Source organism: Notamacropus eugenii, chromosome 5, assembly GCF_028372415.1.
Source record: "Notamacropus eugenii isolate mMacEug1 chromosome 5, mMacEug1.pri_v2, whole genome shotgun sequence".
NCBI lineage: Eukaryota > Metazoa > Chordata > Mammalia > Diprotodontia > Macropodidae > Notamacropus > Notamacropus eugenii.
In genome coordinates this window covers 430,139,604-430,154,473 of record NC_092876.1, presented here as the reverse complement: position 1 = coordinate 430,154,473, position 14,870 = coordinate 430,139,604, and the positions used below count along the sequence as shown (strand labels likewise).

The following is a 14,870-nucleotide window of genomic DNA, read 5'->3' as shown; positions in this document are numbered from 1 at the left end:
CAGCATCCCCTCCAAAAGGCAAGAACTCAGTTCTAAAGTCATCTGGCAAATATCCCTTCTCATGAACCTAGAATCCATAAGGATTCTAGACTAGCTACTCAGACTCATGTCATGACAGGACGAGCTACTCTGCCTGCTTCACTAGGCAGCTGGACAGCACAGTGGATGGCATTTTGGACCTGGAATCACAAAGATCTAAGTTCAAACCTGCCTCGGACACTTACTGTGCCATCCTAGGCAAATCACCTAATTCAGTCTCAGGTTCAAGTTCCTTTCCTGTAAAAGAGCACCTATTTCATAGTTGTTTTTTTTTTTAAATGAAGATCTAATGATAAAATATTAAAGAACAAAGTGCTTTTCAAGCTTCATAGTGCTACATAAATCCTAGTTTCTGTTGATTAGTTTATTGATTACACAGATAAACCTCAAACATGGTTTGTATGCAAATCAATTTATCAGCTGCTGGACAGATCCCCCAAGATGTAATCTACAGCTTGGGTACGACCCTGCTCCAAGACTCTGGGCTCCAATGCACAAGGTCCAATCCTGCAAGACAAAGGGGAGTTCTGAAGTATGAGAGTGAGAAGGGCCATACTGCATCTCACAGCTCATTTTTAAAGCCCCAGGAAGTGGGTCATTCATCTAGAGAACATTTTATTCTTTGAAACCCAGCCAGTAGATCACCAATGAGTATGCTTATATGCCATGTGAAGGCTGCTTCAGTTGCCTCTAAACAACTGCACATATCCTATAGCAGCAGGTTGATTGGAAACTCCTTAAATTAATCGGTGACCCCCCTTACACAGAGCAGGCTTCCCTTTTGTCTTAATTAACATGTACTTAGCTGGTTCAAATGCCTCTACTAGGCCATTTTCAACTTCCTGCTAAAGGCCAACTGCCCCACAGATCTACAGTCTGTTCCAGTTTGGAAAGAGCTACCAGGTACTCCATTTTGCTTGCCTTCAGAAACTCAGAGTCACTTCCATCCTACTACAAAGATTCAAAAGAATGGATCGTTAATGTCGTACACATAATGAAGATATTAGGGTGTCTTTAAATGATACTTTTATTAGTTCCAGTGCTACACAACACAACATTTTGAAATTCAGATATGACAAAAATAGATTAACTATACGTTTACATTGGAATTCAGGATTTAAGTTTAACCTATGTTATTGGTTTTCTAATTCTAAAAGGAATTGTATCCATCCTGGTAACCCTGATGAAGCAAAAACACTAATTTTAAAGCAGGTGACCAATACTGGCATCACTGTTAATCTTCAAGGCCAAATAAATCCTCCAGGAGTGGCAAGTATTTGACGCATTTCACTGGAAGAGGAGGAGCCACATAATTCCAAGTATCTTCATTCTGCACAGGAGGAATTACAGAACACACTTAGAATTTGCAGCTGGGGTTATCCAGATTTACATGAAAGCTATTTAATAACAGAGATTTTTTTAAACCAGATACTGTTACAATTCACTTCATATGCCACCTAATATCCTTATGAACCGAATTTCTTCATTTGTTCATCATTTAGGAGAGAAAAATCTAAATAGATAATCCAAAGATTATGGTTACTGTCATTCCACTAAGTATATTATAAAAAGGGTTGGGCCACGAAGTAGTCATGAGATATGGGTTCTAGACCATGGCTCTGTCACCATCTCTTATTCTTAATCCTTGGTAGGGTGCTTTTTATATGGTCAACAAGATCAAATACATGATTTGAGAAAATTTTTAAAAAAGGTTATTATATTTCTCGTCAGTAGCTAAGTAATTATTTGCCCTAAGCTATCTTGAGTGAACGCCTATGAGAAAAGGGAAACATTTTAGGTATCACTAAACATCTCATTTTACCACAAGGACTGAACGCGTTGGGCTTAGATTTCTACTCAAGGCATATCTATACCTTAATAAATTATTTGCTTTAATGATAAGAGTGTGAAAAGAATAATAATTCATGAATTGAGTCATTCTTCCTTTCCATTCAAGGGCATTGAAGGAGCCCATGTGCCATATCAGAATCATGCAAGGGACGTCTGCTAGGCTAACATTTTAACTTTTGGAAAATGACTTTACCTTTCTCAATTCTCAGATCTTTGCCTATAAAATTAGGTTCTAAATCTATTGATCTTATGTTCACCAGGGGCAAACATAGTCCTGCCTACCTATTTTTAGTCAAGAGAGGAAGCCAATTCTAACAAGATTTAAAAGAGGCTGTTGACCAACTTTATATGGGCATGACACTGGCATCACTAACAGTCTATTGTTTTAATTAATTTTATTTTTTCAATTAACAAGAATTTATTGTCTCTTCCTTCCACATCTTTCCCCCTGGGGGAAACATAACCTTTATAACAAGTACATACAGTCAAGCAAACAATCTTCCACAATGACCATGTCCAAAGATGTCCAATTCATTCTGCACCCAGAGTTCATCTCATCTTTCTGTCAGGAGGTGAGCAGCAGGGGTCATTGTGTTGATTAGGATCGGTAAGTCTTTCAAAGTTGTCTTTACAATGTTGTAGCTTTCCTGGTTGTGTTCACTTTGCTTTGCATCAGTTCATACAAGCCTCCCCAAATTTCTCTGAAAGCATCCCCTTCATCATTTCTTATAGCAAAATAAGTATTCCATTCTATTTGTATACTATAATTTTACCATTCCCCAATTGATGATCACCTCCATGGTTTTTGCCCATTCAAAATAAAATATAGCTACAAATATTTTTGTACATATAGGAGCTTTTCTTTTTTCTTTGAGTTCCTTGGAGAACAGGCCTAGTAGTAATATTACTGGGTCAAAGGGTATGTACAATTGAGTAATTTTGAAGAAATAACTCCAAACTGCTTTCCAGAATGACTAGACCAATTGACATCTCCATCTCCAAGTGAATTAATGCATTCCCTCCCATAGCCCAACTAATAGCCTATTTTAAAATTAAAAAGCTTATGCAGATGAGTGATCAATAAGCAATCAACCCATGTAGAGCTATTACATAATTGAATGCTATGTAGATGTAGTAGGAGCTGACACTGTCTCTCCAGGGTTTCAAATCACAAGATTCCCGTTACTACTTCAGCACTCGTATTAGATGTCCCATAGGCACCTCAAACTGAATGTGCTGAAAAGAGAACTCATTATCTTTCTTCCTAAAACCAAACCTTTTTCCAACTTCCCTATTAACTGTCAAAGGACAAAGGATACCCTCCCAGTCATCCAAAGCTAGCAATGGTAGCATTTTCCCTGACTTCTCACTCAATACACCTCTGATCCTTTACCAAATCTGATTTTTCTTTTTACCTTCATAGCATTTCTGATATCTGTCTTCTTTCCACTCACAGAGCTACCACCATAGTTCATTTCCTCATCACCTTTTGCCTGGTTTATTTCAAAAGCTTTGATATCTGTGCCTCAAGCATTTTGCCACCCAAATACAAAGTGATTTTTCTAAAGTACAGGTCTGGCCATGTCACTTTGACTACTCAAAAAACTCCAGTGGCTCCACATTACCTTCAGAATTAAATATAAAGTCCTTTATTTGGCATTCAAACCTTTTCATAATCTGGTCTTTTTTTACCTTGTTTTGCTTGATCCCTCCTTCTCTTCAAAATGCCCCCCACCTCCACCCATACCCATGCCCACCCCCCACTCCCACCCCTCCATACACATACACACACACACACACACACACACACACACACACACTCCATAATCTATCAACACTGGTCTATTTGCTGTTCCTTATATATGATACTCTTGACTCCATGCATTTATAACAGCTATCCCTAGGAGAATATTCAACTTGCTCCCTTCTTTGTCCTTGTGTACTTCAAGAATGAGATGAGATTCTAACTTCTGTAGGAGGCCTTACCTGGCACCTTTCCCTCCCCTCAAGTCTTTCCCCTCTGAGCCTGCCTTCCATTTCTTCTGTATATTTCTTCTTCATACATAGTGGCTGGCATTTTGTTTCTGTCATTAGGATACAAATTCCTCTGTGATTTTGTCTTAGTATCCCTAGCTCTTAGAACAGTGACTGACACATAGTAAATACTATGAGACATATGAAATACTCATTGACTGACATTAGTTAAATGTCTTTCATTCTGGACAGTTATGAAATAAAGGTGGATTTTGGTCCACAGAGGTTGTGAGCTATACAACACTATGCTAAAATCTTGCAGTCAAATATGTTCCCTTATCAATGTTAAATAAGTCCATACCACTAAATTATATCTTTAAGCATTTATCTTCTTGACACTGATATAAATGTCCAGAAATTGTAGCAAGAAAGCTTGGTGTGGTGGAAAGAGCATGGATGTGGAATGAGATCTACCTATAGATCTTCATGATCATCCGTGTAGATAGATCTGGTGGGGATCTCAGCTGGCATCTGGGTCAACTAACAGATGAGGAAATCCAAGGCGCAGAATAGTGAGTGACTCACCTAAGCTCCCATGGGTACCAAGTTTTTACTAGCCATGTTACCTTAGAGAATGTCACAATATCTCAGAGTTGTTTCAATTTCATTTTCTTTATAAATAACACTTCGAATATTTACTTCAAAGAATTGTTGTGAACAGTGTTTTGTGTGCAGCAAAATTATACAGGATGTCTCTAAAATCTTAGTGCAGTTTTAACAACCTGTATACTGACATATCTGCATGTGTGTATGCATGCACATGTATATTGTGTATGCATGTGCATGCATTTCCATTTAGACATAAAGTCAGTAAATAAACATTTATTAGATGCTGCACTGATGCATATGTACATGTGTGAGTGCATGTGTATGTTGGTGTATAAATACACCTATACGTGTATGTGTATATATGTGCATATATAATATAGATATATGCATGTGTTTGTGTGATTGTTGTTGATCAGTTGTTTGTGACCTCATCTGGGGTTTTCTTGGCAAAGAGACTAGAGTAGTTTGCTGTTTTATTCTGCAGCTCATTGTACAGGTGAGGAAACAAACAGGGTTAAGTGACTTGCCTAGGGTCACAAAGCTAGTAAGTGCTGAGACCAGATTTGAACTCAGGAAGAGTCTTCTTGACTTCAGGCTCAGCATTCTATCCACTATGCCACCTAGCTGCCATATGTGTATGTATATGTACACACATGTATTAGGAATGCTGCCTCTCTTACATATGTACAAACGTACTTATATATACACATATATATGTACTGTATACATATATGCATATCTATATGTATATGTAAACAATTATTCTTTCATTTTCCATGCAACATGAATAATACAAATGAATATAGTAGTGTTAAACAGTGATTCATTTACCTGACACCTAAAATGAGGAAAAATATATTTGGAAAAGATGTGCTTCCCAAATTCTCTCATGATGATCAAAAATCCTTCCTATAATTTACATGGTAGAAATAGGGGGGACTCAAGAATGAAATTCTAACAGTAAAAGAAACATAATATAAATTGTGTTATGGTAATGATAGACCTGAGATTTGCCCAAGGACGAGAGTAAAAGAGATATGAAATGAATGGTATTTGACTAAATGTAACTATTTAGTTATGCATATAATTCCTGAAATAAAAAGTTAAAGATACTTTATTAAAATCCTGCCCATACTTTGAGATCCAAGATGAAGCAAGATTTCCTATATGTATAGCCTTTTCTACCTACCTACTCCATTCACTGTTTTCTTAATTATGCCCACAGATGGTGATAATGCAAATTATTACTTTATTATGCTTTTTATAATTTCTAAATTGTTTTCTGGGTGTTTATCTCTCCAACTAAATATCTGACTCCTTGAGGCCACAGACTTCAAGGAAATTTTAGCCCCTTAAGAGCTGGAACTCTCAAAGGACAATAGGGAAGGAGAGCTTTTTGTAGAACCTCTTGATAAGTCTTGAGACCTCAGATTTGGGAAGCTTCTTAAGGGCACAGAATTATGCCACTTTTTGCCAGTGCCTGGCAGATACTAGGTGCTTAATAGGAACATTATGCTAGCAATTAGCTAAAAGGAATGGAACAAGGCTTCTAAGGGCAAAAGGGGAGGTCAGAAGAGAGGACTATGTGGGACAGCAAAAGGATAAATGCATCATAGTTTATTCTACAGCTACCTTTTTCCAAGGGAAGATTACGGTTTGAAAGTAAATTTGAAAGTAAAAATGTCCTGCCATGAAGTAAATAATGGTTCTCCAATTTTTCTTTTTGGTTAATCTAAAGTTTTCCTATGCTGCATTGGGTTTCACTTAAAGTAGGATGTCTCTATAGACTTGTACAATTAAAGCATTTTCTGCATTTACCATCCTTTGAACTTTGTTCTCTCCTTTGAAAGCAAAAAAAAAAAAAAATCAGGTAATTTGCTAAAAATGCACATTCATTCAAGTAGATAACACACACTGGCAAATACACAGTAAGGGTTTATGAAGAGAAAACTTGGTAACTTCTATCACAATTAAGGAAGAATCTTGCTTGTGGTTTTGGGAAAAAAATCTCACTAACAAGCAATGTGTATCTTTAAAATCTAAAAGTCTATGTGATTTTGTCTTTATGGGTTAATAAGAACCAAAAAAAAGGAACTCTTCATAGTCACTTACAGATTTTGAAAATGTGACCCTGATTAAAATACCATAGGAGGGAAAACGCCATTCCCCAGTACTTCACAAACAAGGCTCCTAAGATCATAGACCTAAAGCTGAAAGGGACCAAAAAGGTCATTACAAACGAGGACTCTGAGGACCAGAGAGGTTAAGTAATTTTTACAAAGTCACACAGGTAGCAAGTGGACAAGCTGGAACCTGAACATCAGTCCTGAGTGGAAGAACATCAAATTCAATGTTCTTTCTACCATTCCACGTAACCTCTGAGGGTCTCCCAGTCTTGATTCTATGACACTTCAAGAGGGCTTCCAAATACTTCAGAGTTGTTATTAATTTTCAAGACAAAATTAATTTTCCTTTGCTTTCATTTAATAAGCATTACATGGCACAAAGCACTTTTTGGAGCGAGGAGGAGCTAGGAGATGTGTGATAAAATCACAGCAGAACAGTTAGTGTCTCCTATGTAAAAACAGGGAAACACCAGGAAGAGTTACCAACAAACTGCTCAAACGAGTTATGAGGGAAGCCCCTCAAGAAGTCAAGTACATTGATGATTAAAATCACTGTAGATAAGTGGTGAAAAAAAGCAGATGCTGATCTGAAAAACTGTGAACCCCTAACTCTTGAAACAGGAAGCAGACAATGAGGCTGGATGGAAACACATTCAACATCAGCAGCTGAGTCAGAAGAGCAAAGCTATGTGTGAGTTAAGAGGCTCCGGACTTATCTGCTCTGACATTTTTAAAAGACAACTTAATTGGATTATATCTAATTCTATTTTAAAATTTTTTCCATTGTGGTATAAGCAGCCAGATATGAGAGAGGAAAACAACAAAATAGCAGAGGCCAATTAGGAGCCTAATTAAAAAAAAAGCTGATCTTTATTTATCTCCAAGGGTGGGAGATGTTACTTTATTCCTCCCTATTACTACTCACACAACAATTTAATTAAACAAGCATTTTTTTTAACATGTGAGGCACTGTGCTGGGCACTGGGGATGCCAAGATGCCTAGCTGTCTATAAGATAATAATCCAATGAAACTGAGGATAAGACACAAACACAAATGGCCTGGACACAGGGGAGAATGTGATGAATGTAAAAGAGAGGCTCAGGAAAAGAGGGGGAGATAAGACTTGAAAAGAGGGAAAGCACATTTAGCTGAAGGTATTTCAGAAAGGCCTCAAGGAAAGGACGACCTTAGCACCATTTTAAGGCACAGTTACCATGTGCTAGTAAGCTTTCCCTACATGATGGCTATGGTTCTGCTTTCATGATAAATATGATAATTCAACTCACTTCAGCTGAGTTGATATTACTGAGGTCCTATATTATGTACAGGGCAAGAAACAAAGGGTAAATGAAACATACCACTTGACCTAGGCGAGTCTTACAATGTAATAGGAGATTAACTCATAAAAGAAGAGGGAAGAAAACTGAGGAAACAATTCCAAGGCACATCATGATAAATATGCTAAGTTTAAAGAAAATTGTACTGCCCTTTTCACTCTCTAACTTCTGGCCAAAGTGAACTACATTCCATCTCCCATTTCTCTCCTACTCTCGGTCATTCCCGTGCCTTTGGTCACTTGGTCACCTCCTGCTTTGAATGGATGTGTCTCTTTATTAAAGACACTCCTTTTGTCGAGGCTGAGCTGTCTTCCATCCAGGTGCTACTTTCTTTATGAAGATTTTTCTAATTGTTTCCACCAAGTCATGAAAAAATGAATTAACGTTTCTGAGTTGTAAGTTAATTGAGGTCAGAGTCTAGGCTGAGTCTCTCTCCGTATGCACAGTGCCAGGCACTGTAAGTACTTGATAATAATAATCACTGACTTTATGTAGGTTTTGTAATTTTCTCAAGGTCACACAGGTATTAAAATGGAAGAGTTAGGATCTAAACTCACTTTGTTTGACTTCAAAAATGGCACTTCACACTAAATCATACATACTACCTCTCAGTCCCCCCGCGGAGGCCTCGGAAGGAAGAAAACAATGGATGTCTCTACCTTCTCCCTTAAGAATCTCAGTGAGGGGGAGGTTCTGGCTGATGCACCAGGAACTTTGAATAGGCGATAATACAGGGAGAATCTCAGTATCAAGCCCAGTCCTGGAACAGGTTGCATACAAAAAGAATAATAACCTCTTAACTACTTTAACCCAGGTGACCTTGGCCCATGATGGGGATCTATGACTATGCTGATAGACTTATTTATTCCTGTTATGCGGTGGTTCTGATATTCCTGGCATGACTCCTCGTTACCATTACTTTATATTGGGAAATTCACAACGAATTGTAAAGATATAACACATCAGCCTCCTCTGGGATTCAGTTCTTCCAAAGGGAGGAGGCAACATGGAGGACTTTCGGTTTTTGACTCCTTTCATATTTTTCTGTTTGTTCTTAAACTGCCCTAAGCTCTTCCTTCAGTGTTGCTTTGTGTTGTTGTCTTTTCATATCTCTGGGGTTATGGAGTGTCTAGCAATAGCTCTAAGGACATTTGAGTGGTGAAAGTTCTCCTAGAAGACTTTAGGATCTCGCTACCAAAGCATGGAATGTAGGAAGAGCAAAATCACTCCATGTAGGTTAGATTAATTTTGTAACACCTTCTAAAATCCCTGACATAGACTAGACTAATTTTTTTTCCTAAAAGGCAAAAAAAGTATCTCTGATGCTTGATTGGTCCAGGGGAATTAATGAAGTAGCTTCCTGGTTGTCTGAAGCATAAAGAGTTCAGTACCTAAGGAGCTAGAATTCTAAAGGCTTATAACTGGGTACAACACCATGGCAAATTTAGAGGTGAGGGAAGCTACACATAACTGAATAAAAGCTGTATATTTTTCCAAATATTCTTTCCATTAAATTAATTACTTTTCTGTAATGTTATATGGTCTCCCCTATGGAAAGTCATTGGAGCACTGTGGATCATTAGCTGGTTTTGGAACTAATAAGAACTGGGTTCAGATGCTGCCTCTGGCACACTCTGGCATAATTCTGGGCAAGTCACTTGCCCTCAAGGAGTTTGCAGTCTTCTGTATAAGGAGGTGACATACACAGAGAATACAAGTCATAAGGTCATAGTTCTAGAGGTATATGGGACCTCAGAGGTCATTTAGTCCAAACCATTCATCGTGGAACTGAGGCTGGCTAGGTTAAGCAAAGTGCCCAAGATTACATGCGTGGCAATGGAATGAAGAAAGGATTGGCACAAAGTGCTCCAGAAAATCTGAAGAGGGAGGATTGGGGCTGGGAGAAGATCAAGAAGGGCAGTGATGCTTGAGCAAAGTGCTGAAGGAAGAGAAAGATTCTGGCAGGCAGAGATGGGGAGGATGTACATTCTAGGCATTCTAGAGAGCCCATATAACTGCACAGATGCTGGATACAATGTGTCTAGAGATAGTAGTCTTGTTTAGGTGATATATGAAAAGAAGGACAGTAAAACAGATTGAATGGTCGGCAAGAGTTGGGAAATGTAGAGATTTAAAACAAAAGACTACTTTGTAGTAGCTGATTCTATCATAATTGATTCTATTATGATAATCACTGAAGTTTTTTGATGAGGAGAATGAGTTGTCAGAAATGTATTAGGAGTCTTTATCTCAGCTCTCAGTTTCAACCATATGCTTCTCTAAATATTATATAGCTAGGTCTTACTTAATATGAACAATAAATCTCTGAGGTGGCTGCATATATTTAAATTCATACTATTCAAAGTTATAATTACATAAAATGTTATAATTGGTTCTAGCATAATGGAAACACACGTTGCAAATTTGAATTATGTGACTACTTCCGGGGATTCATTATTCCCCCTAACTGGGGCCTAACAGTATATAAAAATAGTATCAGAAATATGTCAATTAATTTAAAGGAAACATGGCATAGTAAAAAGAGCATAAGATTTGGAGTCAAAGAAATAGTGTTTGAATATAGGCTTTCCTTAGGCTTCAGTTTATCTTTAAAATTAGGAAACTGACACTACTTTTATTAGATTCCTTCTTTCTCTAGATCAGGAGTGGGGAACCTGTGGCCTTGAGATCACATGTGGCCTTCTAGGTCCAAGTTTTACAGAACAAATCCTTTTAATAAGGGGATTTGTTCTGTAAAGTTTGGATTCAGTCAGAGGGGCAATACTTGAGGGCCTAGAGGGCCACATGTGACCTTGGGACTGCAGGTTTCCCACCTCTGCTCTAGTTTCAATTTGACATATTCTTACTAAGATTTTAATACATACACACCCACACACATATGTGTGTGTATATATATGTATATATACATATATACACATATGTGTGTATGCATGTATATATATATATATATACACATATACACACATATTAGACATTGTCAGACACTAGGAGATTCAAAGACAAAAAACTAAATAGTAACTGCTCTCAAGGAGTATACCAAGGAGTGAGCTGAGGAATACATTATCTGCATTAATAAACATAATGCAATTCAATTTAAAAAATATTTTAAAGAGCCTACTGCATGGTAGGCCCTGGAAAAACAAGACAAAAATTGAAATGGCTCTACCTAAAAGAACTTATATTCTGCTACTCACTCAACCAAGTGAGTGAACACAAAATTATAAAAAATTTTAAAAAAAGGAATGTGAAGAGGTAGATAAGTTGCTTATAACTGGAAGGACTGGGGCAGTGGAACAGGCATCAGAAAAGGCCTTGCGGAGGTGGGGGCACTTGAGCTGAGATTTCGTGGAAGCTGGAGATTGACTAAGTAAGAAGCAAAGTGCTTTCCACACATGCAGGAGCACTGGTGAAGAAGCACAGGTGGTAAATTGGGAGAAACGTAGGGAGAAACTTTATGGGCCAAAGTAACTGGAACAGAAATCAAGTGCAGCAGAGACAGTTGAAGCTGGATTGTGGAGGGCTTTGAATGCTTAAACAGAGGAGGTTATATTTAACCCTAAAAGCAATAAGAAGCCATTGAAGGGAATAACATGGTTGAATCTGTATTTTAGGAATATCGATTTAGCAGCTGTGTGGATGATGGTAAACTGGAGCTGGAGAGACCAATTATGAGTCTATTTTGATAGCTGAGGAAAGAGGTGTTGGAGCCTAAACTAGGGTAGAGGTCATGTGAGTGAAATTAGAAGGGCACAGACGAAAAGAGAAATAAAGGTAGGATGGACAAGATGTGGTAACTGATTAGACTGAATGGATGTGGGGATGAGGTAGAAAAACAGTCAAAAATAACTCTAAATTCGTGAATCTGGGTGACTTAAAGTATGATGTTGCTGTCAACATCGGGAAAGCCATTCTGGAAGAGGCATATATTTTGAGAGGTGGGAAGTAGAGGTCTGTACGGAAATGTGAAGTTTGAGATTATAGGATATGCAAATGGAGATATGCAGCAAACATTTAAAAATACAAAATGGTAGTTCAAGAGAGAGCCTAGAGCTGGATGCATAAATTTTAGAGTCCTCTAAATAATTATGTTAAGTGAAACATGGGAGTTGATGATATGACCAAGGAAGAAAATGACATGAAAGTAGAGAAGAGGGCCTATAACAAAGCACTGGAGAATATCTATATTTACTGAGCAGAAAGAGAGTGATAATTCAGTTGAATTGCCTATTTATGTATGAAATTATGAAATGGATCAGGCATGCCCAGTACTTTGGGTATTCACTATGAAAGACAATGATGGCAATAGGAAGTAAGGCTACTATCACATTTTAATAGGACACAGAGGATGTAGGGGCAAACAGCATGGGAAGTATAGAGACAAGTGGTAAAAAAAAAAAAGGGAAGAGGAATATAGAAGCAGAGGGAATGGGGAAGATGGAGAGGGTGACAAAAAGAAGGCAGGCAGCCATGGGGAAGAAAATGGAAGAGGCATGGAGAATAGGCCTCATAACCACGGATTAGAGTTGGGAGCATTAGACAGCATGGAGACAGATGAAGATGGAAGAGTGCTTGGAGTAGAGTAGGAGTTTGAGGTCCCTTTCTATAGTTTTGACATGGGTCAGACTAACTTAGCTCTGCCACCTTGGGCTGGTTCATTAACATATCTAAATCATCTCAAAGTTGTCAATAAGATTTAAAATTAATATATTCACATCATCTCAGATCTCTGTGAGTGGCTGTGATGTCTAGAAATATCTGAAATTTACATACATATCATAGGATCAAAAGGCCCTGGCAGTAAAAGGTAGATGGCTTCCCCTGATTTAACTCATATTAAGAGGATGGGATTTTTAGTTAACATATGATATAGTTTGCAAATCATATTCTTTTGATCTTTGGGACAGTCTATAAATGACTTCTAGGTTCATCTTTACAATCTTGTTTCCTGTTATTATTACTTTACTACACTGACTAGAAAGGGGGTGGTGGTCAAGAGGACCAGAACAAAATATAATTTTAACACACCAGCAATAGAGACTGAGAAAAATCAAACAGCTGGGAGAAGAAGTAAAAAGGATCAGTATCATGGAAGCCAACGGAGAAGACTATGGTTAACAGGAGAGGGTGGTCAACAAGTGTGAAAGTTAAATGTCGAGTAGAATGGGATCTGATAAAAAGCCATCAGAGTGATCAATTAAGAGTCTGCTGGCGACCTTGGAGAAAGCACTTTCAATTGAGTGGTGAGGTCAAAAGTTAAGTTGATAAGGGATTAACCTGCAAGTAACGAAATGGAAGCAATTAATACAGATAATTCCATCTAAGAATTTAACTGTGACAGAGAGGAGAGGTGTAGGACTAGAGTTTGAAGAGATAGGAAGGATAAAGTAAAAGTTTTTTTTATACTTTTTAAGGACTGAGGAGACCTGGGAATATCTGTAGGTGAACAAGGTAAGGATCCAGTGGATAAGAATAGATTAAAGGTGGAAGACATGGGAGAGTGACAAGTGACAGGCTCAAGCTATGTAAGATATTGAAGAGTAAAAGAAAAAACCTTTGAAATATTTAAGAGATGGCAGTGATGCCTAATCATAAGAGTAAAATCGGTGATTTCGATTTGTGTCTTAATACCATGCCATCAAATCTATCTACCATTTTCTAAAATGGATAGTTTGAAAGAATTGGTATTGTCATCTAAAAGCAATGTTAACTTATTCTATGGGACTGCTGCATGCTTAAACAACTTGGATTTCAGTTCTCAATCTAAGCTAAAATGAAGCTGTTCTCTTTTTCTGACAGACCAAGAGGCAATTAATTCTTTGCATATAGTCTCCAAAATCAGGAATATACAAGCAGAAAGGAGACAGTAAGACATATTCCCAAAAGGCATGCCCCAAGGGCCTCACAAATGTCCTTCTGCTTTGCCTGCCTACATGTTACAGAACAATGACAGGAATGAGATCACATACGATGCTGCTTTATGTTGCAGTCGTCAAAAGGCAGCTTCCTCCAGTTATGCTTACAACTGGTGTCTGAAATGTCAAAAGATAAGATGCCAGTCTTGGAAAGCCAAAGTTAAAGAGTTTCCATGAGTATCTATTTAGAGTGTGTGTGTGTGTGTGTGTGTGTGTGTGTTTTAAATTTTAATTCTGAGATTAATCAGACAGGCTCGTAACCAAAGGGACCTATTTCTGCCAGTTTTATAGTTGCCATCTGTGGATGATCACTACAAAATGGAAGTGATTTCTCCAAAACATAAGACAGCAAAGACTGCAATACAATTGGAACCAAGGATATTCACACAGAACAGGGAAAGATAAATCACCCTTCTGATCACTACCCAAGGTACTATTGAACTATACCTGATGATAGTTAAGAAATCAGTCCAAAATGAGAGAACTGATAAGAGAAAAAGTAAAGTGGTCAAAGGTTTTGAGTGATATTTGACTAACTTAAATCTGCACAACAAAATGCTGTTTTCACTGGATTAATCAATTGACAAGCACTCATTAAGCCCGTACCACATACTGGGTACTAGAAATACAAAGATGAACCCCATAGATGGATGGATGGATGGATGGATGGATGGTTGGATGGATGGATGGATAGACAGACAGGCAGGCAGGCAGGTAGGCAGACAGGCAGACAGACAGACAGACAGACAGACAGACAGATAGACAGATAGACAGATAGACAGATAGATAGATAGATGATAGATAGATAGATAGATAGATAGATAGATAGATAGATAGATAGATAGATAGACAGATAGATAAATAGGCAGAAAGAAAGAAAGAAAGGTAGGTAGGTAGATAAACAGCTACATGGATGGATGGCTAGAGAGCCAGAGCTTCTTGTAAAATAAAACCAAGATGATCTACATTACTAAGTATTTAACTATTGACAGTAATCAAG

General features: G+C 37.8%; 1 protein-coding gene across 1 annotated transcript in view; it reads right to left on the bottom strand.

The window, feature by feature from the left end:
* Positions 1-1,048: 1,048 nt before the first annotated feature.
* EFHC2 (EF-hand domain containing 2) overlaps positions 1,049-14,870 on the bottom strand; it is a 241,234-nt gene continuing 227,412 nt past the window's right edge. Inside the window, exon 15 of the mRNA XM_072615117.1 lies at positions 1,049-1,369. Within this exon, the coding sequence (XP_072471218.1) occupies positions 1,274-1,369 (96 nt within the window). The 3' untranslated portion in view covers positions 1,049-1,273. The remainder of the gene's footprint in view (positions 1,370-14,870) is intronic.